At 41.0% G+C, this 23271-nt stretch overlaps 1 protein-coding gene across 1 annotated transcript in view; it reads left to right on the top strand.

The window, feature by feature from the left end:
• The first annotated feature begins 5620 nt into the window (after positions 1 to 5620).
• The window catches only part of skia (v-ski avian sarcoma viral oncogene homolog a), a 63771-nt gene continuing 46120 nt past the window's right edge, over positions 5621 to 23271 (top strand). The window contains exon 1 of the mRNA XM_081348878.1: positions 5621 to 7052. Coding sequence (XP_081205004.1) covers positions 6141 to 7052 — 912 coding nt within the window. The 5' untranslated portion in view covers positions 5621 to 6140. The remainder of the gene's footprint in view (positions 7053 to 23271) is intronic.

Genomic DNA, 23271 nt, shown 5'->3' with positions numbered 1-23271 from the left:
GAATTTCGGTAGAGTTGAGGGAGCATTCCTGTGGGCGGAGGTTAGTCAAAGAACGGTTCTAGTGACGTCATTAAAGAAGGAAGTAGAGGGATGTAGTCCAAACGATGTAGTCGACTTCTGTTAAATAACATATCTCGCTTGGCATTGAACTTTGAGCTTTATCGTTTTACAGATATTATTTATACTCTAACTACAACATTACACACTAACTAAAGTTTGGAACATAGGATCAAGAAGAACGGGACCTTTAAGATATTTTTAATGAAACATGAGAGGTTTCTGTCCGGCATCAAAAGCACAGATACAACTAAAACTTAGAAGACTTCAAATAGGTCATAAAGGCACCGTTAAACAAATCCATATGAATGAAGTGGTGTAATCCAAGTCTTGTGAAGAGATATAAGGCTGGAAACACAGGCTGAATCCGAAAGCCATTTGTAGTGGTGTTCGAAACCATAGTGGACGTTATTGAGTGCACTTATTCAATCCCACATTGCACTGCAATAACGAGTGTACATGTAAGCTCATCGGCACTCTGAATTCGCTCACTCCTTTTCATTCACTCCTTCAAGTGAACAGTATTAGTGGACTAACGTAGGGAATAGTGAAGGTGATTCAGCCAAGGACTCTCGTCTTGAGGTTTGTTCAACCAATGAGGTTTGTTCTATGTGACACAGCACGAGATTGAGTGTTTATTATATGTCATGCTCTCTTTGTATGTGGGTTTATAAAAGCGTACAGTAAATTGAATCTGATCATCATATAAAGCATATCTCTTTACAAGACTTGGATTAAACCGCTTGATTTATATGGATTGATTTTACATCACCTTATGGGTCTTATGGGTTTGGAATGACATGAGGGTGAGTAAATAATCTTTTTTTTCATGAATTAACCCTTTAAACAGGCTTCCCCTTTTCTGCCGTTGGTCAGCTAAACCGATAGCTCCACCCCAAACTCATTGTTAGAGCAATCTTTTGAAATTTACACTTTTTTTTTTAAAGTTGGCATGAAACGGAAGTCTTTTCTTCCCTGTTTCTGTGACGTATATCTGAGTCAAACAGCTTCTCGAACAAGAAGATATGTAGGGCGGGACTTGATTTTGTCCATCGGGAATTGATTGGATGGTTGTGGTTTGCTAATCTTCTGATGCCATGTGAGTGACAAGTTGTCCCGCCCTCGCGCCAGTAAACGCATCATCAGAAAAGAGAGCAGAGATGTCACTGTAAAGTCCAAAATTCTAGTCTTAAATTTATTTTCGCACGTTAAAAAAAAAATACGACCTCAAGTTGCAGTGTTTGCAGTAGTTACAGCAATCGTGTTTACACAATGCCTCTGAAAATTTCGTCCGTCATTAAAAAAAATCGTATTGGGTTCGATGTTCTGCGTGTTTTGCATCCGTAGCAAGCATTTTGACAATGGTTTGACAATTCAGAGCCACGGAATGACGCATACGAAAATTTCGAATTTGTGTGCAAGGACCTTAAAGCTACACTGTGTAATATTTTAAGTTGATTTTTTTAGCAAAAAACACTTTGTTCTTTCAAAATTATACGTTCTCATTAATGAGTAATCACTTCAACCAACTAATTAAGTATTCTCGTAAGTGAATAATCTGCCATTTAGAATACATACGAGCGAGTCGCTCGAATGGCGGCAGTCATGTTGCGCATCCATCTTGAAAATACATTAGACAAAGAGGGACATACCTGGGAATTCAAGCTTTGCCTTTCGCGTTTTGACACTCAGTGGCACCGTGACGAATGCGAGGGTGAGATTACTCGCGACTGCCGGCAGATTTTAAATAATACGGCCACCGTAGGACTTAAAAGGCCCTCGGAATGGGAGGGGCTATAGAAAGTAATATTCAGTTGGTAGTCATATACATTTTCACCGCTAGATGGGAGTAAATCCTACACAGTGTAGCTTTATGAGGGAGGGGAAGTTATTTTGTTTAAAGATTAATTTATATCAAATACTGCAATATTCCATTTGTTCATTCATTGTTCATTTTGATTTCATCAATGTGACTTAAAGGGGAAATCAATCTGCAATCGGCTTACCTAAAGTTGCATATTAAGCTAAGTTGGTAGGAAGTATTTTGTAACTTTTACCAAAACTACAGACATCACCTTTAAGACACTGTTCACAAAATGAGTCTGACAGAAATCTTCTCAGCCAGTATCTGTTACCACAGCTCTGCGCCTGCCAAGCTGCCAGTATGTAACCGGAGGAGTGGCGTCTCCTCAGGGAGAGATGTGGGCACGGCCTCTCACCAGAATGATTAAGCTGCAGGTCTGCCCTTTCTCAGAAAGGTCACGGCTCTGACGGGTTCCTCTTGTCAGGCAGCTGGCACAGGTTGCGCTGGCTGTGCTGAGAAATAGAGACTTTATGCCCACCACTAATCCGTGTGTTTACAAAACATCAGGATGTATCACTGCATATAATTCTGCGTCTTAAAAGATGAATAAATAGCAGTAATGCATCACTTATCTTTAGTCTCTTCTTATCTGAGCCTACCAGATATACGTTGATCCTGTTTGTTAAGAGGGTGGTGGTGCAGAGAAAACTGGCTGTCAACATCAACCACACACACACACACCAAATCTCTCTTAAACCGTGCAGTTCATAACCTTTTAATGGCAACCCACCCGATCAAATATTATTATTCACACCTCTTTGTTCCATTTTTGTCCACCTTTTTGAGAAAATAGATTAAATAAATGAATTAGCAAGTCTGATTCATTGATTTTCACACATAAAAAACAAATATCCGTAATGCGTCTGCCATTTAAATTGTCTCTGCATAAATTTAAATAGGTAATTGACTCTTCTACAATGTAATTATTGCGGACATGTCACGACGCCTACACAAACGACAGCCAATCCCGATGCATTCGCGTTTTAGGGGTCTGGCTTATTACAAACCTGTTGTTATAGTCACGAAATGGATTTCTTTTTTTTCTATTCATATGCTTTTACAGCTGTCTAAATAAAGCTTGTATGCTTATGACTCTAACTAGTCGATTTAGTGTTGGTAGCCAACAAAAGAATTTTATTCAAGGACAGAAATACTAAAACGTCTAATGCGAGTAGCCTTAATGGGATGAAAAAAAGTTTGTTTATTGTTATTCATTTTATTGATTGCACATCCATTATGATGGATGAGCAATATTTGGCAATTTGAAACCGGCCTAAAAAAAAAACGCATCCAAAAAGAGTTTGGGTCAGCAGTTCGTGCTCACACCACCCATTTGAATATATTTCCATATATGTGCAAAAATGTGAGAGACAGCAGAGGCCTAATGATCATATTTTGGTCAAACTCGCTGGGCTTTTCCAGAATCCATGACGCAAATCCAAATAAAACTTCTGAAAGAAGGAATCTAAGGCTGTTAAAAAGAATTCCCTTCTCTCATCACATTATCACGAAGCTGTAAGAACAGATCACATATAGACTTTCGTGGAAAAACTAAAGCTATCCGAATGAAGAACTGGTAGCACGATGTCCTCATATAGTCAATACAGATAAATGGGATTTATACACATTATTCAATTATTTTAATTGAAACTAGATGTTTTCTTTCTTGCAAGATCAAATGTTTCTCCATTTTACATTATTTTACTATTTTAAATGTATATGATCTGTGCATTAATATCAGATTTTATTTTCCCCCCTAATTTTGCACTCCTACAAATGGTTGGCAGTTTGGAGAATTGATTCAATGCATCAAGGCCATTTGTCCCATTTGTATTCCACCTGCAGTAACATCGCCTTAGAGCTAGAGGGAGCTACTGCAACAAATTACATTGACCTCTGTTGGACTCGATCTAAAGAGAATTATTAATAAATCACTGGCATATGTACAGCACTGTAGTGTTATAGGAAATGTGAATGAAATGAGTCCCATCTACAAACAGACATAACATCCATACATATACGGATTTAAACAGCAAGCTATGATTCTAAATAGGACACAGCATTAGAAAGGAAGTGCTGGATGTCTGTGTGTATAAATCTGTGATGTTATACTGAACATCCATTTACAATATAAACATGATGATTATGAGGAGAATGATGATGCAAGGGGTTATATTATTATTGCTTGATGTGCTTGACCTGATTGTTTGATATTAATGGCAAAATATTCAAATGAATTTGTCATGTCATACAAATGTTTGTTTGTTAGACATGTAGTACTTCTCCAGTTTAGTATGCTGTGCTCATCTCAGTCTAGAAGTCTCAGGAAAACCAAAGCTTACAAACTCAGACCGCAGTCAGTCTAAATTAGAGCGTCTGTTTCAGACTCCACCCATAAACCCACTGATGCCTGCCTGCAAAAAAATGCTCTTATTACCTCCTGCCCGAGACGTTCATTTACAATGTTCAGAGTACAAATGTGCAGTTTTACTGTTTGAGGTTTAATTGCAGCCTTAATTTAAAAGTGGTGCCACAGTGACAACCCACAATGATACTGTCACAGGAGGAAGACGAAGGTCCAATACGAAGTGATTTACCCTACAATAAACTGACAGAAAGTGTTACAGAGCCTGCATGGATTTTATATGATTACTTTTACATTTTAATACTGGTATCCAGGCTTTAATAATGAGTATTTGCTATTGTTTTATTGTTTTTGTAAGGTGTCCTGGAGTGTCATGTAACATTAAATGTATAAAAATAATTATAATAATGAAACAAAGGTTAACACGCAAACATCAACTGACAACCGGGAGGAACTTAAATACATGATGGTGATGAACTGAATGATAAGCAGGTGTGATGATGATTAGTGTCCATGGTTACTGATGAGTGGCGGGAAAATCAAACAAAGGAACACATGTGATGAATGAAAACTAACTGAAAGTCCATTAAAGTGAAAGTAAAGATGAATGAGTCCAGAACCCATGACAGATACACTTTGAATTTTGTTAACTGATAAAGAAAAATTTACTCTTTTTTTAACTGAAATGCGTACATTTGAAATAACAGAAACAAAGATGCTCACATACCATGATGATGAATCTTACTTTTCAATTTAATGTTTATGGAAAAACATATAGGCCTACATTTGCATTATGTTATTCAAGTAGCCTACAAAGTGCACAATGTAAAAAGTACACTAACAATAGAACAAATGTGGCACACTAGGCTAATTTACTAAATATTTAAAAATTCACTTTCTTTTATTATTCCCTTCATTTCATATTTTCTTTATTTTTCATATGCCTATTTAAAAAAAAAAATGTAAGTATTGTTTACACTTTACCAATATTGTAAATGGCAACAAACGAAGCAGTCATGTATGTTTAAGAAATAGCCTAATATTTAATCCTTAACAGTATTAATTGGATATAATGAATTAGATTTATAATAACTAAATAAAAAATAAGGCAATAAATCAACAAAAATAAGATGATAATAATAAAAAAGTAAAAACGTTTAAGTATTTATAAATATAAATAGTAATAATAATAAATATTTCTATTATAAATAGATATTATATGTACAGTCAGTGACTGTCTCTACAGCAGTGGGGAGTGAAGGCTGGTTCTTGGAAGAGCCACAGCCTGCGGAGTCAGTCACATTCTTGGCTGGGATTCAATGACTGAGCCAGACACACACAAACACTGAGAGAGGGAGAGAGAGAGAGAGAGAGAGAGGGAGAGAGAGAGAGAGAGAGAGAAAGAGAGAGAGAGGCTGTGCTCACTGACTCAGTCACACTGAACTGCAGGGGCAGAGGAGCGGAGGCGACGCGCCGTGTCCGGCTGCAGCGATCTCTACTCGCAGGGGAAAATACGGATTTAAAGTTCGTGGATTGTGTATTTGACTCCTGAATTTGACGTGGGACAAGTTCGGCTCCCCCGTGGGATAGTTTTTCTACAACTTGCGCGCTTTTGCTTGTGTTACACTTGAGTTTTCTGTACGCGTCTGTCTGTTGATATGGACAGGAGAGAGCCCGCTGCAGGGGAAGAAGACACGCCGGTGGTAACCTTCGTCTGAGTGGGGATTTCATGAAGCCCTATCGGCCTTCTTGTGCTTGTTTTCACAGACTTGGATTTAGAGACGCGGTACCAGGACCTTTGAGTCGTATTTCTCGTCAGACGCTCGGTTTCAACGACAACGCGGTGCGCGAAACATGGAAACAATAACGCGACAGAGTTTCCAGCCTCACCCGGGACTGCAACAAACTCTCAAACAGTTTCACCTGAGCTCCATGAGCTCTCTCGGAGGACCGGCCGCTTTCTCGGCCAGGTGGCAACACGATCTGCTCTTCAAAAAGGATGGCAAAGACGTCCCGGAGACCGTGCTGCATCTCCCCCCTATGCAGCCTCCTCCGGTGATGCCCGGGCCGCTCTTCATCCCGTCCGACCGCTCCACGGAGAGGTGCGAGACGGTCCTGGAGAGCGAGACCATCTCGTGCTTCGTGGTGGGCGGCGAGAAGCGCCTGTGCCTGCCGCAGATCCTCAACACGGTGCTGCGGGATTTCTCGCTCCAGCAGATCAACTCGGTGTGCGACGACCTGCACATTTACTGCTCGCGTTGTACCGCCGACCAGCTGGAGATCCTGAAGGTGATGGGGATCCTGCCGTTCTCCGCGCCGTCCTGCGGGCTCATCACCAAGACGGACTCGGAGCGCCTGTGTAACGCGCTCATCTACGGGGGCACGTACCCGCCGCACTCCAAGAAGGAGCTTTACGGCTCCATCGAGCTGGAACTCACCGAAAAGAGCTTCAAGATCTATCACGAGTGCTTCGGGAAGTGTAAGGGTCTTCTGGTCCCGGAGCTCTACACGAATCCCAACGCGCCCTGCATACAATGCATGGACTGCAGGCTCATGTACCCGACCCAGAAATTCGTGGTGCACAGTCACAAATCGCTGGAGAACAGGACTTGCCATTGGGGCTTTGACTCGGCAAACTGGAGGGCGTATGTGCTCCTGAGCCCGGATTACACGGGGAAAGAGGAGAAAGCGCGTCTGGAGCAGCTCCTGGATGACATTAAGGAGAAATTTGACTTCGCCAATAAATACAAGCGGAAAGCATCACGGGTGAGCCAGTTTGTTGCATTTTGCGCTGAATCCCCTGCTCTAGTGCAGGGAGAACCGATTAAGTTTTGTTTTAGTGGACTGCATGTGTCAGACGTCTATGACAAGACGTTTTATCCTTTTAAACTCACTAGTGCCTATTTTGCTGCTTGTTTTTTAATGTCTAGTTGTAAGCCAATTGAGACTTCCATCTTTTCCAATTTCACGAATAGCTTCATTATATAATTATTCCAATAGATAGTGACTAGTGGTGTCTATTAGTCCCAGGTATCAAGTAGCCTAATTCATTGCAAACTACTTATTCCTTTGCTGCTACTTATCATCTTGGTAGAGGCAAATACTGGTAAGACTTTATTTCACAGTGTCATTGTTGCATGTAGTTACTATAGTAATAACTATAAATTGTGCATAATTACATGCATCTAACCCTAAACCAAACCCTAATCCTAACTCTATACATAATATTTAAATGTATAATTACAGTGTAACAAAGACACCTTAAAATAAAGTGTAACCCAAATGTTTGTTTCAGTGCTTCAGACAGCAACTGTTCACTTCCAACTAGTATGTTTTCGACCTTTTTACTAGTAACTATTTAATATGTATTAATATTCAATCTGGCTTACTAGAAATAGTCTGGCTAATCTGTTACGGTTTTCCTAGAACTAATTGGATCATACTACTTTATTAGACACTATTGTATCCCAAGTTGCTACTATAAATATTTTTAATCTTACTTGCAATTATATTGAACTTATATTGACCTATAAAACAGTCATTCTGACTAGTCGTTGCATCTTGCATGTAAAAACAATTGAAACTAGTGATGTAATTAGTGAAATTGAAACTTTGTGTCACTTTTGGATTAGTTGTTAGTAATTCAAAAATAAAATATTAGAAATATAAAAAAAATAGATGTTGTTGGAATGGGTCGTCTTCAGATGAATGCTTGGAGAAAGGCCAATAGTGTCAGTTCTTTGGTGACACAAACTTCAGACTCAACAGTAAGTAGTTATTTGGCAGATGGACAGTGCACTTCTTATGGGGACATTCCTCTTGGCACAACCTGAGGTTAAGTGTGATGGGGCACTGTGGCGATGTTCATGAATCACCTCTGCTGGTATTCAAAGCAACAATCTTAAAGTTGGCAGACTAGATGTTTTAACCGCTAAGCCACACCACCAGGGTGAAATTTGTATGTCTTAAGTTTTGCGTTGGCATATTCCAAGTAGTGTCAGCTTCCCTCCTTAGATGAGTGCTTGGAAAGGGGCCAAGGGTGTCAGTTCTTTGGTGACCCAGTCTCCAGACTCCAGAGACTATCATGATATTGGTTTCCCAGTCCAAATGTTACAACCTGATATCCGGGAGGGGGGTGAGATGTGGAATCTGCGGGCGGACGTCAAGATAGAATAGCCGTCGCAGTGGCCTAAATTTAATGGCATGAAATATTTAACTTGAGCAGACCGATGCAAAAAATGCAATCTCTCACAGAGAGCATTTCTTAGTTGCTTTTTGGGCTTTGCTGAATTTAATTGACCAGTAACTAACCCTCAGTGTCACAACCTCTGTCCCGTTAACCTTTACTGTAGATACGATGCTGACTGCGTAAGCAAACAATCATTTAGAGCCATTAAAGGCTAGGGCGCTTGTAGTCTTCATCTCTCTCTCTCTGTCTAGTGCTTGTTTTTTATCATCTCATTCCTCCATCTGTCTCTCTCGAGCTCAGCATGACTTCCACATGTCCCACGGCAATGGCGTCATGTTATGGTAATTCTGAAATGGGCCGTTTAGCTATCACAGGTACTTGACAGTGGATGTGTTTTTAATGATCAGGCCATTGAGGGTTTAATCACGGGGCTGCTGAGGGGAAAAAAAACATGCTTTCTGAGCCGCAAGTTTGCTGCTTAAATATGCATCGTAAAGTTCATTTCTGGGTATTTTTGGAAGGAATAATGCGATAAAGCAGTCTCGGGCTGATTGTTTTATGTTTATCTGCTTTGGGTTGTCTCCAGTCTCGGATTACTTGCATGTGTGGCGGCTCATCTTAACCCTGGGGCTCTAATGGTTGACTCTTGCTGCAGACACGGTCCTGTTTGTGAGGTAGAGGATTAGAGGCAAAGTTTTTTAGTAATGTGCCCCCCCCCCCCCCCTCCAATACACACACACACAAACACTCAATGAATGGCAGGCCTGGTCATTTGCATGAACTGTTTCCCTTGAATGGAGCTGATGATGCAGGGATTGGAGTATTGTGGTGGAAACGGAGTATGAACCAACAAAGAAGTGCATTCACCAACATCTCCTCCCTCCCATCTCTCTCTGATCAGCCCTCCACCACCTCCAGCTTACTTTCCCTGTATGAATAGAGCGAGAGAATGTAAACTGAGGCCTGCTCTCCAGCGTGTTTACACACATTTGCCGTTTTCTGTCTCTTTTTGCACGGACGATGTGTGTCATAAGTGCTTTGCGGATTGAATTGTCCCTTACGGTGAATGACGTTGCCTCGTTAACATCGAGCTGTTTCCCTCGGTCTCGAGTGAGCCCAAAATGTCCCGGAGCTCTCTGCATTATCACATTATCAGACCCCCCACAGCAGGCTTTTATTCATCTCAAGAGCTTTCCTTCCTCTCACCACACACAAGAGGGAACACTCTCAAACCGTCTGGAAACGGAAGTGGAATATATCATTATATCCATCTAGAGAGAGGGAGATTCGGTGTATTTTTACATATGCCCGACCGCCCGGTCACTCCTTTGCCAGGAAGAGTCTGCGATTTGATATTGATGACTTCATAATGGCTTCCACACAATTTCATTTGCCACTCAGATGTTTGTAGAATAAGACTGAGGCTTGAAACGTGCTTGATGCAAATGCTTTGAGCTATAAGCTCGATTTCAAATGATGATCGAAAAAGTCTCTTAAGCTAACCATGGCTGTCTTTATTGGATCAAAAATACAGTAAAAACTATTTCAAATAATCGTGGTCTATTTGAATATATTTTCAAATGTAATTTATTCCTGTGATGGAAATTTTCAGCATCATTACTCCAGTCTTCAGATCCGTCAGAAATCATTCTAATATAACTGATTTTGGTTCTTCTTCTTATCAGTGTTGAAAACTGTTATATGTGCTCATTAATATTCATTTATGTGCTTGCAACCTTGCGTAACAAGCATTCCACATGCGAGTAATGTAGATGTAACAGTCTGTATGTTTGTATACTGTGTTTCTGTTGCCGTCTGTGCGATTGTGACAGAGCTATTTTGTTTTCTGCTGAGTTATTTACAGATCTTACTGTTCCTCATCTGTGAAAAGTAGTCTGGCAGTCTCTCTCTCTCACTCTCTCTGTCTCTGGGTGGGGTGAAGGAACTTCCTTTTTCTCTGCTGCTTGCTGAGGGAAGGTCACAGACTGTGTAGTTGCTCAACCTCCCTCGACATATACATGTGTGTGTGTATATATAAGTGTTTGTGAGTGCGTGTCTGTCTGGTGCTTTCAGTCAGCAGCCGGAAGACACAGAAAGACAGGATGTTCTGCGTCCCTCGCTCAGACACACAGTCAATAATTAAGCGTAAAATAAACCTAGCCGTTATGTTCTGTAAAGCTGTCTCAGGTCCAAACACATCATCTTTTAATGCTCTGTGATGAAGAAAATTGTGTTACGCTTGTCTGAGATCTTGTTCAAAGGGTTCAAAAGAGTTTGGCAGCTTGGTAAACATGGTTTGAGTTTGCTGAACTGTAGTATACAGGTTCAAAGTGTAAGTCCAGGTGTTGAGTTGGCTTCATGAGCTATCATGATTACTTTATACTGATAAAAATGTCTGGACGTAATTGTCAGGAGTGGCGATGAATGATTAGGTGGATTACGGACATTTACACGACAACTGCGATTTGGGGGCCTGAACAGTTTTTGAAAACAATACTGTTATTGTCTCCATGTGAACTACAAAAATGCAAATTTGTGAAAACGGATGAAAACTAAATGAATGTTTATAACAGCCCTGTTATAATAATTTTTTTTCACTGCACATTTTACATATCTACAGATTTCGCCTATAGGCTACTTGATGAAATAGTTGGCATTTTCATTTTTCAGAGCAGTAGAATGCCCATATCATGAGCATTTCCCACGTAGTCATGCATTTGATTTCCCCCTCTGAGTTTCCTGTTAAATGTGGAGGCGTTTTTATCAGGGGTTATTTCGAGAGTTTTGGCAGACGGCGTGTTCTTGCCGCCAGTGCAGGAAAACCACAGCTCAGAGACGGGAAGGGAGAGTTGCGACAGCCGCATTCCAGGACAGCCACTCCCGAAGTGCAGCGAGAGCCTGATTATGCAAACGTGTGTATGAATGGGCATGAATGAAGCGTGCCCTCTCACTCTCGTATTCGCATTCGCTCCGTGTCTGCCGGCGCGCGCGCGCGCGCACACACACACACACACACACACCTGCTCGGTATCAGAACCCTTCTCCTGCTGACTTCTCGTCTCCTCTACAATCAAGTGTTTTTTCCCTTTCTCTCGATCTTTAATTCCCCCCAGGTGCTGGAAGTGGGCAGTAAACCTCTCTAATCATCTAGTCATTAAAGCATTTAACCGCTCTCAGCCTTTGAAGCAGTTTTCTCGCTTAATTGTTCGCTCTTTGGAAACAAAGCTACGTAATTTTCTCCAAATCACGCCCTTGAAAATGCTTTTGATGAACACCTTGCGTGTTAATTTTCTCTCTTCCGTCCTCCGCGTTCGGTTCGGCTGACTTGTGATTTTTATTTTGGAGAGAGAGAGAGAGAGAGAGCGAGAGCGTGGCATCTTTCCAAACCCCTCTCTACCACCACCCGAGCGCCTCAGAGAATTCTGGGATATCTGGTGGAGAACTGAGAGGGTGCAAGAGCTTTGGGAGAGGAAGCCAGTTCCCTTAGGGGATATTAGGTATGTCCCGTCTCATTCGCCAGGCATATCGCTCTTAAGCTGCGCACACACACACACACACACACACACAGCGGATGGCTCAACTGCAGCAGCTGGCCCCTGGTATGCATATCAATGGCTGCATCGCGAAAAGCTGCATTTGCGCATTTCTCTGCCTCCCCTTCAGAATGCGAGGGGCTTCACGGGTAGCTACGGATAGTCCTGCAGCTGCCCCGACGATATAAACCAGAGGATCCGTCTGAGAACCGAGTCGAACGGCTGTTCTGAGACCTCACTGGTTAAAGTCTTCCTCAGTATGTTCCAGAACTTGGACTCGTGAGGTCAAAGACCTGCGAGGCAGAGAAACGGACCCTGTGTGGTTCAGTCGGTTACTGATATGAACAGGCTTTTGTTTGGATATCCGCAAGGGTCATTTTTATTGTTGCGCAAGAGTGCCAGACGAGAAACCCGAACAGTTTTACAAAGTACGAAACTCTGTGAAAAAAGCACGGTAATCTCTTGCTTTCATAACAAAGCTCATTCTTAGTTCCCACTGATCCTGGTTTAATAAAAAAATCCCTCATATGTAGTCCTGGGTGGTTATTAAATTCGACAGGGTTTTTTTTCAGGAGTGAGCAGCAGCTGAGTGTTCTAACGAGTCTCCTTTAGGTGCTAATTAAGATTTTTCAAATAGTCCGTCACTGACAAGCCCGAACTGATGGATCATAACTGTGATTAACTGGGCAAAGAGAGAAAAATGTGGCTTTGTTTTAGAGATAAGACACGAACATCTCCCTGGAACAATTCAAACCCTAATTGCTTTTGTGGCTCTTTAATGCAAATGCAAGTCAATTCATTAGTGTTTTTTTTACACTAACAGTTCAATTCATGTGTGAACATTCATGCTTGGCTTATTAGCCACATCCTTGCTAATTCGATCAGTTTTTCACCTCTCGAGCTGAGTTTTCAAATCAAAATGGCACTTATTCTGCATTGCTGTTCATTGTTATTTAGCAACCTCAGCAGGGAGTAGCCTAAGTCTTTGTCTGTTGTTTTTTTTTTTTTTTTTTTTGCCATCAATGACTTTAAAATATGCTTAAGAGATAAAATATACTTGAGAAATAGACTTCCTTCACACTAGGTGCCCTATTTAATTTGATGCAAGCAAAAGCAAGGCCGTGAGGGATGGAAATACAGTTTGTTCAATTTGCAATATCACAACAGTTTTTTAGGGATGCACAATATATCGGCCACCGTATCGGTATCGGCCGATATAAGTTCATTTTTAATGTTATCGTAATCGGCCGATAAGAAAATGTAGCCAATATATTAAAGCTGATAAATAGCTGAGACACTTCAGATGTGCACTGTTCGCCATGATGGTTTTGAATTGCTTTAAAAGTGATTGGAATAACTTTAAAAAAAAAGGAAAATACAGTTAAGTGCAACATGCACAGCACAAGTCTGTCATATATGCTACATAAAATGGTGATGAGAACATTATAAGTGTGTGCTTGGGACATGGTTTTAATGGTGAGACTTTTGTTTTTGTTATCAGGCTCTCAAAAATTAGATTTATCGGCCAATAATATTGGTCGTCAGCTTTCAAATATGAAGAATTATTGGTTATCGGCCAAAATTTTCATATTTGTGCATCCCTAATTGTTTTCCACTTGAAATGTTTTATATAGGCATATCTCCATCCTCTATCAGTACAATAAGTGCTATATTATATATATAATTTTAAGTCAGTAGAGATGTTCTAATGTAGTAAGTATGCTGCATAGTAGGCAGCTCACTAGCTTTTGGAGCTCAAAGCATTGTAACTCAAGAGAGCTAACCTGATGCCCTTACTGCCTACACAGTTACAGAGATTCTTAGTGAACTCAGAAACGTTGCGATTTCAGTTATATTGCAATCGAAAAGAAGACATTTTGGAAAATTAGACCCTCTTACATAATTTCCCCTTCGTCATAGCTTAAGCTCTGTTGTGACATTATATCACACCCTCTTAGACACACGCTGCTAAGCCTCCTAGTCTGTCCACCCCCTCCCCCAGGATGCAGTAGCTAAAATCTCATTAATGTCAGATGGAGATAAACACAGATAAAAGAGAGCGGTTCATCACAGGGCATCCTCTCTTTTCACACTCCTTCCACCAGCCCCCACACATCAGTCAGCCCAGTCAATGTGTGTGTGTTTGTATTGGCTGGCCTTTGGGAAAGCATTCATATACCTGCCTGATAGGGACGGCTGGGGGAGGTGGAGAAAGATGTGATGGGGGGGGCTGGCAGACAGAAGAGTGTGGGATGGAGGAGGGAGCTTTTTCTGTGTCTGGCATTAACAGGGAGGAGGGGTGGGAAAATAGATGCGTTTCGGGGGTTTCCTGGGTTACTGTGATTGTCAATGCAAGACTGGATGTGCTAATATATAAAGTGTGAGGTAAATGTTTGATTTAATGAAAGACATGAACGTTTCATTTCAGACAGACTGTCGGAATGGGCTCCTAGTCACACCAGAATAACAAGTACAAGTGAATGAACGAATTAGGAAAGAATGAATGAAGTAGGAAAGAAAGGAACTAGATCCAATGTTCTGACTGGCTTTATGTCTGCAACATGCGCTCTTTAAACAAATAAAACCTCATTCATTCCTACTTTTTTGTATTCATTCATTCATTCATGGCACTGATGTGTATTATTAATGGCAGTTAAGCACGGAGAGAAAGAAACATGATGACAAATTACTGGACGAGTTTGGCTTTGAAAAATTCATCAGGCAACTGAATCGCCTCTCAGCCTCATTGTGTGCTTTAACATAAATATTGCAAGATTTCTGTCTGTTCTGCATTTGTAAAAAAAGGAAAAAAAAATTCATGACATCAAAATTTTACCTTACTTATTTTCTGTAACATTTTGATTGTATTGTGCATGATTTTGAAACAATTTATGTTTTCTTCTGATGTAGCCAAGGCCGTGTGGGCGGAGCCAATTTATATTTACCTATAATGTCAAAGTCTACTTTTCACAATCCAATCAAATGCAGATGGATGCATTCAAGTTATTTATTCAATTCATGTTATTCACTGTTGAGTATTCAGATTGAAATATGTCAAATTACTTAAGTGAGTAGTTTTATGTTGTTTTTTTTAAGATCATAAATTCAAATTTTGTACAATTTGTGTGGGATTTCCAGCTGTATTTTAAAAAGCTCTCTGGAATACTCGATTCTGATTGGCCAGTTCTTTTCTCAGGGCATATAATGCATCCTATGTGAAATTTCTGTCTGAAATTCACATCAGTTCTTTAGACTGCTATGTGATTGAAGATCGCTGAGCAAAATACGTGTTTTTTTGGTTTGTACATGGGGATTTTCTGCAATGTCAGCTGAGCTCTTTTGTCTTTGTGTGACGGAGTGAGTCACACTTTAGCTGGCAGTGTGTGTTTGTGTGTCTAAGAGCAGTCCGACACATGACCCTTCCCATCAAACCCCTCTATTCAGGCAGACTGACCAATCAGATGCCTCCATACAGCTCCCATCGGACAGATGGCTGTCTGACAGAGGCAGCGTGACATATACACACACATTGAGAGACAGCGACACTTCCTCAAACTGAATGACTATGAAAAAAATGAGTTATTTTTGGAGTCAAGCTGCCCCTTTTGGGAGTCACACTGCCCCTATAGCAGCTATCTATAAATTTCCATGCCGTAGCTTGAGGGAAACATTGTAACGTACAGTTGATGTGTTTGTAGACCTACATAAACGCCCCATGTTACTTGAGTATATTGCATAAAATATTCTGAATATAGAAATTAGCTTGCTCTATTTATTTTATACCTTACAAGTTCTGAAAGACTTTTTACAGGCATGTCAAGCCTTGTAAACATAGCCTCTGAAAGAAAGAAATAGACACGCAGCATCCTTCCTAACCCCGTTCTAAATGAAGCGTTCGTCTGGGCCCAGTGGCACTGGTTTGAGATGCACCATAATTTGGGTTGGTTAGTCAGACTTCTATAACTGCCGTTCTTTGAAGCGTGCCCTACACAGAAAGAGTCTACTTTATAATGTGTAATTTGACATTGAAATGAGTAGACAGACATACTATTACAGTACACGGCTAGAAAATATGCAACTCAAATCCTCTAGTTATGTTTGCTGAGAGTGGAATCGCAGGGTAGGGTGAAACACTGCTGTCTGGGCTCTTGGCTACATCTACAGAGAAGAGAGAGAGGGAGACAGATGATGGGTTTGCTATCGTGACTGCCGTTCTGATGTCAGTTCCAGACCGGCAGCAGGGCATGGATGATATTAATCGTACAATTCAGTGTGAATATGCGTAAAAAGGTAAATACATTTACTCATAACTCCATCTGTCTGTCACCCACCCAGATGCTTCATCATTGAATCAGAACATCCACACACACACACACACACACACACACACACGCACGCATACATACCCTCGACTCGAGAGCTAAATGGTGATGTAATCACAAGCCTACATAACCTGCCCACAAAAAACATGCCACAATTTTGAATAGATATAGGCCTAATAAAGCGCATTTATGTAATCATGAATCAGCAGGGATAATGAATAAAATCAATTCACACACGATATTTGTAAATAAAATATGTGGAAATAAAGCGTTAGAGCGTTTCAAATGCGGCCTTGTTGATTATCATGCAATGTTTCACAGTTTTGTACCATCTTGTTTTCTTTCACTTCAATCTCTCCTGACTGAGGTGCAGCCTCACTGCACTGACTGAGGTTATGCTTTGGTCTACTGGTGAGTAGCATCTGAGTTAGCAGATGTGTAGATTACACTATGACATCACACAGGTGAAACCCTGACCGTATAACACATAGTAATCTTGTTTCAAAGTTGACCTTTTACAGGCCACAGGCCAAGAATTACAAGATTACAGGCCACACAACTGGGGCAGAGGGCAAGTGTGTGCTGGTGTGTGTGGACACCAGTCTAACCACACAAAGGACTGTGCTCACACCCAATCTAAATGAACAACCGCAACGCTGCGGTCTGAAACACAGCACGGCTCTGCCATTGATGTGTTCTCAGTGTTTGCATTGCATCGGGAGGCAAATCAGAGTCTTTTTTGGTGCATGCGCGAGTATGTCTTGGTGAATGTTAAATAAAGGGAGGGTGCAGACCTAATGACACTCGTGGTCATGAGAGGTTGTTTTTGTCTTTGGGGTGATGGAGAGCACGCCAAGGTCCCACCTCTCATCCTAAAGTTCAACTGGGCTCCTTTTGTCCTTCAAATCTTTAAAAAGGATCAGCTGGAGCTCATGAACAGGACTAAGACTAGAAGACAAAGCCCAGGCCTGAGACTATTGTCGTGGCTGTGGTCTTCGCAAGCCATGCTTAATTTTTTTTGTCCTGTTTTTTTCCAGCCTAAAGGGCCATTCACATCAAGGATAGTAACTGTAACGATAAATATAAAGTTTTAATAATCGTCAAACTCAATGAGAATAGGGAAGTCCACAACTGTAACGGCACAGAGGAAAGATATCATTGGAATCACTTTCTGAATGAAACACTGACAGCCTATCAGAATCCACCCGACTTTAAACAGCTTGAGCATTTAAAGTGGCAGATGAAATAACTGGAGTGCACGCTTCGAATAGACAATATTATTGTGTGTTGTGGATGCTAACATAGTTATCGTTCTTGGCGTGAATGGGCCTCGAGCCTAGCATAGCTAACGTGTTGATGCTTTAAGATGTAACATATAATGCAGAGAGAGAGAGAGAAACGCAATGTACAGAACAAGTAGATACACATATGTTTGTAAGATGTCTGCTAAATTATTAATCTAGACAGCATTGTGCAGTTTTAAGTGTCATATTTACATAAAAACATCCGTAAATCACAAATGTTGCATTAACATTCAGTTAATGTTAATCTAACATCAGCATGTATTTTCCTCAAAAAATGTATGTGTGCTCTCTGGGGAATATATAAATTGTAGTTCAGTACCTATGCTAATTGTAAGACTTATTTTTTATTTTTTGTACAAATTTTTTAAATATGGTTTATTTTTTGCGGTTTCACCAGACACAACAATATGATAACTTCATCACTTCCTGGTTTGCCGTTGCTAAAGATGGCTGCCAGTTAAACCCCTGTGGCTGTAGTGGAGAGGCAGTGCTAGGCGTGACACAGAAAGCTTGTCATTTTGTTCTTTGATTAAGGGACGTGGTGTATCAGTTCCAGCCTTAAAGCCCGCAGGCTGTTTTGGTTTTGCTGAACAGGTAACAAAAGAATGTCTGTCTCGGTTCAACAGCACCCTTCCCCCGTGCTTTTTCTCGCCGGAGACTCTGCTGTCAAGCGCTAACAATGGCACACTAGTCGGTGGCCCACATGAATCATGTTGCGGTTTTCCAATGATTGCATATTGTGGTTAGCAAATAACTTTTTATTTTCAAATTCATAATTACTTAAATTGATTTATGTGACAGATGCTGGTGGGGTGCAGGACCAATCAGAGTTCTGACTGAATGACATTTTTCTACCATGTGAAATAAATTGAATGGTAAAACAGCATGTTTTCCTGTAAAGTACAGGAGCATGATCTGTTGCTTATTTCTGATTTACTGAAATACACATTTTTTTTAGCTATTTTAAATTTGTCGAATTGACAAGGTTTCAGATTCACAATTTTCTTAATTAAATAAATTGAGTGAATTTTTGTCTCAGTTTTACAAATTTGACAGTCCACATCAGGTGTCACTGTTACTGGTCTTATTGTGAGCAATTGATTGTATGTGTTATTTAAAAAGAAATATCTTGAATAATATGCATTTTATTAAATATCTGTTTCGTCAAAATATTTCGTAAATAGCTATTTTGTTTCAGCCACATACAAATGGACAAAATCAAGTCTGGCTATGCCCTGCATGTTTTGGTTGTGAATGTAATTTTATTTGACTTTAGTAGAGTAAGTGGAGACGTACTCCCTGAGAAGTGATTGGATGAATGGTCACACCTCTTAACCAATCAGAAGTTGTTCAGAAAAGCCATGAGGTTTAGGGATTTAAGGAGCATGTATGCATGTGTATAGACAGATGTGTGTGTGTTCTCGGCTTACTCTAGGTGAATTAAAAGTGTCGGAAACAATGGCATTTAATACCATTAGCATCCGGGCTAGTATGGTGCTTCAGGTTAGTGATCGTAGGTCATAGATCCCTCGCAATTAATACTATTCCAACCCAGTACCACTCCTCCAAATGAGCTGACAGCGGACATGCTAAATAAAACAATGTGTGTGAAACCAGAGCTGTGTGTATGTGTGTGTGTGTGTGCCCACGAAAGGAGGTAAAGGCTCAGGTTAAAGCCACACGGCTCCCCCTGCGCTCTGCGCTAACCTGTAGACGTTCTACAACACTTTTACAGTTGAATCCATTGATTTACTGTCTGAAGCCACTCCTCGCCTGCCCACGCATGTAATCTTGTTCTGAAAAGGACTGTCACACACGCTCACATGCAAACACGAGCACACACAGACATGGAATCGGAGAGAAAGCCGAACACAATCTCTGCCAGCTCTTTTTTTTCCCCAAGAGGAAATTGAAGATAATTGTACCCTCCAACTAGCCTTCCCGGTTTTAAAGGGGCATCCTATATCTGACAATACTTCATTGTTTGCTCTCTATAAGACTGTCTCGATGAAGTACAATGTCTGAAATAAATCGCTCCAGTAGAGGGATCTAATTACAGGTTACTACTATTTACATTTGCGCTGTGCAGACTTCTGTAGTACTGGTTTAATGTATCGCCACCCTCTATTTTTCTCCCTTCACTTTGACCTTTATCTCACTATTAGGCCTATCAGTCTGTTTAATTATCTCTTTACCTTGGCTTCTAAGAATCCGTCCTATCAGAAGGTCAAAGTGGTTGCTGTTTTCTGCAGCTCTTTGTCAACAACATTGTGCTTTAAAATACTAAGGTCAAGACTATCCTATACACTATGCATCTGCATCAGTACTGAATTAATTGGACTTATTTGTATGGATGGAGCCTAACAAACATGCTTTTCCAAATATTAACTCAGCCTCAAAGAGCTTTAGTTTCAAGAGAATGTCAACGTTGTGGAGGTTTCCCTTCCCTTTCCCTTGTATGTTCATACTCCACCGGAGAGCCGACAATTTTTTGTTACGAATCCAGGATTATGCAAAATTCAGAATTTGACATTTGAATAGGAATGACAGGAAAATAAATTTACTTCCTTTGAATTTTCCATTTCTAATTAGAATTGCAATTCCACATCCTGTTTGCTACCTTTATTCAAATTGAATTTAAGTGCATGTTCTGAGATTTTATTTTTTAATTGTTACTCTAAAAATCTGTCCAGAACTTTCGGATACGGTAAATGGGATCTCCCTGTCTCATCCGTCTTTCCCACTGGGCCTTCCATATCACCATCTATTGCTCCATCCATCTCTTCACGGACGCTAATGGAAACATTAGCCTGTGTTAGCTTCAAGCGAGCTTATTATGCAGCCTAGGCCTTATCAATTCACTTCTGTCTCAATTAGCATCAGCTTCAATGCTGTCTCTCTCTGGCCGCGAGGAGCTGCATCGATCTACAACTCAATGGATCTCTTGAACGATTTCACACGGACCTGGCCGACACTTCAAAAGTATTCGTATTCAAAGTACGAGCATATTTAAACACTTTATACTTTATAATGACCATGGCTTTCAAAGATATATAAATGAGGTGTGTTTCAGAGATGGTAATATTTCAGTTTGACTGCGATTTGGCTTTGGCTTAGCTTAAGTGGTTGGTCGATCGCAAAGTGGCTTTTAAAGCAAAACTAGAGTGAAATAGCGAAGACGTTCTTTAAGCAACGATTACATAAATTTTGCAAAAGGCTTGTTGTTTCTCTCCAAGTCTGATTAAAGTGCAAGGGCAATTTGTTTATCCACTCACGCCCTTGTTAAGGTCTGTGCATGTGTGGGGGTGTATGGCCCTGAGATCTATTGATTGCTGCAGGAAGCACATTCTGATGTTACACTGGGCTTCCTGAATTTGATGCCGTCTCCTTAGACATCATATGTGAAGGCATTTTGACTGTGTGTGTGAGAGAGAGAGAGAAAGAGAGAGAGAAGGAGCGTGTATTCTTACCTCCCCTCAGACAAGGAGACAAAACAGCTCAACCTCTGTCCTTGCTTAAAGACACAACAGCTCTCCAATGACAGAGACTTCTGTCTTGCTTGCCCACAATAATAGGCTACAGCTCAGTGTTTTTCTGAATAACACTCCAGCTACAGAGCTGCCACATTCTCAAGCTTATGAAATGGCTTATTCACAACTTACACTTTTGTTACATACCAGGTAGTGCGCCATTCATAACTGAACTGAGAATGTGTTTTTGAATTCCAATTCCTATATTTGAATTGAATTGAGGTAGCAAAAAGGATGCAGAATCACAATTTAAACGTGAATGTAACATTGTTAACATAAAGTCTGGATAACCTAAAGGTAGGTAGGTAGGTAGGTAGGTAGATAGATAGATAGATAGATAGATAGATAGATAGATAGATAGATAGATAGATAGATAGATAGATAGATAGATAGATAGATAGATAGATAGATAGATAGATAGATAGATAGATAGATAGATAGATAGATAGATAGATAGTCTAAAAGACAGAGAGAAGGAAAGATAGTCTAAAAGACAGAGAGAAGGAAAGTAAAGGAGAGAATCTAAGCCAGCAGGTTCTATTCTTGAGTGTGTAGTTTTTGGCAGCAATGACAAAAGAACACACACTCTCTACGTCCCCTGTGCAGGGACCTTATTCCAGCTCTGCCTGCTTATCAGATGAAATCAGACCCCGTCTCTTTTCTGCTGCTCAAACTGTCTCCTGAGGAGGCCCAGATCGCTCCTCCGCCTGGGTGTAGTCGCTCTCACTGGGTCTCAGCCAGTTCTTCCACTTCCTGGGGCTCTCCATTTACCTAAGGTCTACTCAGTTTGTCAGTCTTGCTCTAGATGAACTACACAGTGATCTGAAACGGGGATCTTGAATGTTGTCATTGTAGGCTAATTTGGCACTGGTCTAACATTTGACTGCTAAGTCATACCCGGTGGAGGTAGATAGATAGATGGGTAGATAGGTATTATGAATATAATGAGTAACGTCTTTAATTATGTTTCTCAGAGTCCTAAACTAACTTCTGAAGCAAAACCTTAGAACAAGTAACAGATAAAATATTATCGATCACTTCCTCTTTGCCTCTCTGTCCCTAATTCTCATTCCGGATGGATCTCTCCTGTCCCCATTCACAAGTCCCATCCCCCTCACCCCTCTTTTATGCCTGTAACAGTAAGCCTTGTGATTGTGCCCCAGAGCGAAGGCTCTCCCCGAGCTGAACTCATTTGGAACAGAATGCTGGCGGCTTTGAGGGAAAGAGCCAGCATGTTCTAGTCAACCTGCTGTGCGTTCAGTGAGGCCAACACCACTCTGAGACTCATGGGCGCGCACACACACACACACACACACACACACACACACACACACACACACAGACACACACAGACACACAGATGTCAGCACAACTCGAACAAACACACACTCCAATCAAAGCTCCTTTGTACTGTCCTCTCCCAAAGACAAGGGCTGCCAAACAACATCAGCAGCACCAACAAGCGCAACAATTCGCCATCCACAAAACCCCTCACCAAGCAGGAACTGTTGAATTTGCTCAGGAGCCAGTTGTTGGAACATTTCAACACTGTTAACCAACTTGAAAGGAATCAAAAGAGCAGATCGTAAAGCAAACTCATTCAGTAAAAGGAGTGCGCTAGTGATTTTCTCCTCCGTCCTCGTTTCAAAAGCCCTGGCGAATAAAAAGCCCACATGAAAAGTGTTTAATTTCACATTGACGCTTGTGTAAACAAGCAATCCTCTCAGCCAAAGGTGATCTCTCTTGTGAAATCATTGTGTGAAAACCGACTAATGATAACGACCAAACCCCACCATTGTGCGTGATTGACGGCACATTGACCGAGAATGATCACTGCCGTTCATTCGTGCTCATATTTAATAGCAACCGAGTTCAGGATTTGTTTGGCGAGTAAATTGTGCGGCTGAACTTTGAAACCTGAGTTGGGGCCCCAGACACGGAGACAGGGAAGTGATTGGGCCGAGCAGAGCATGCACGCTGATAAATGTTTATTTAGTTTTCGATAACATATCGGCCGGCCTCTTCAGCTTCTGTTGAGTGGAACTGGCTCGACTTCCTGTCTCTCTCTCGTTAATCTCCTCCAGCCCGCGATAGAAACAATCTATCA

Source organism: Scardinius erythrophthalmus (assembly GCF_964197995.2).
Source record: "Scardinius erythrophthalmus genome assembly, chromosome: 20".
NCBI lineage: Eukaryota > Metazoa > Chordata > Actinopteri > Cypriniformes > Leuciscidae > Scardinius > Scardinius erythrophthalmus.
This window is presented reverse-complemented; position numbering and strand designations above follow the sequence as displayed.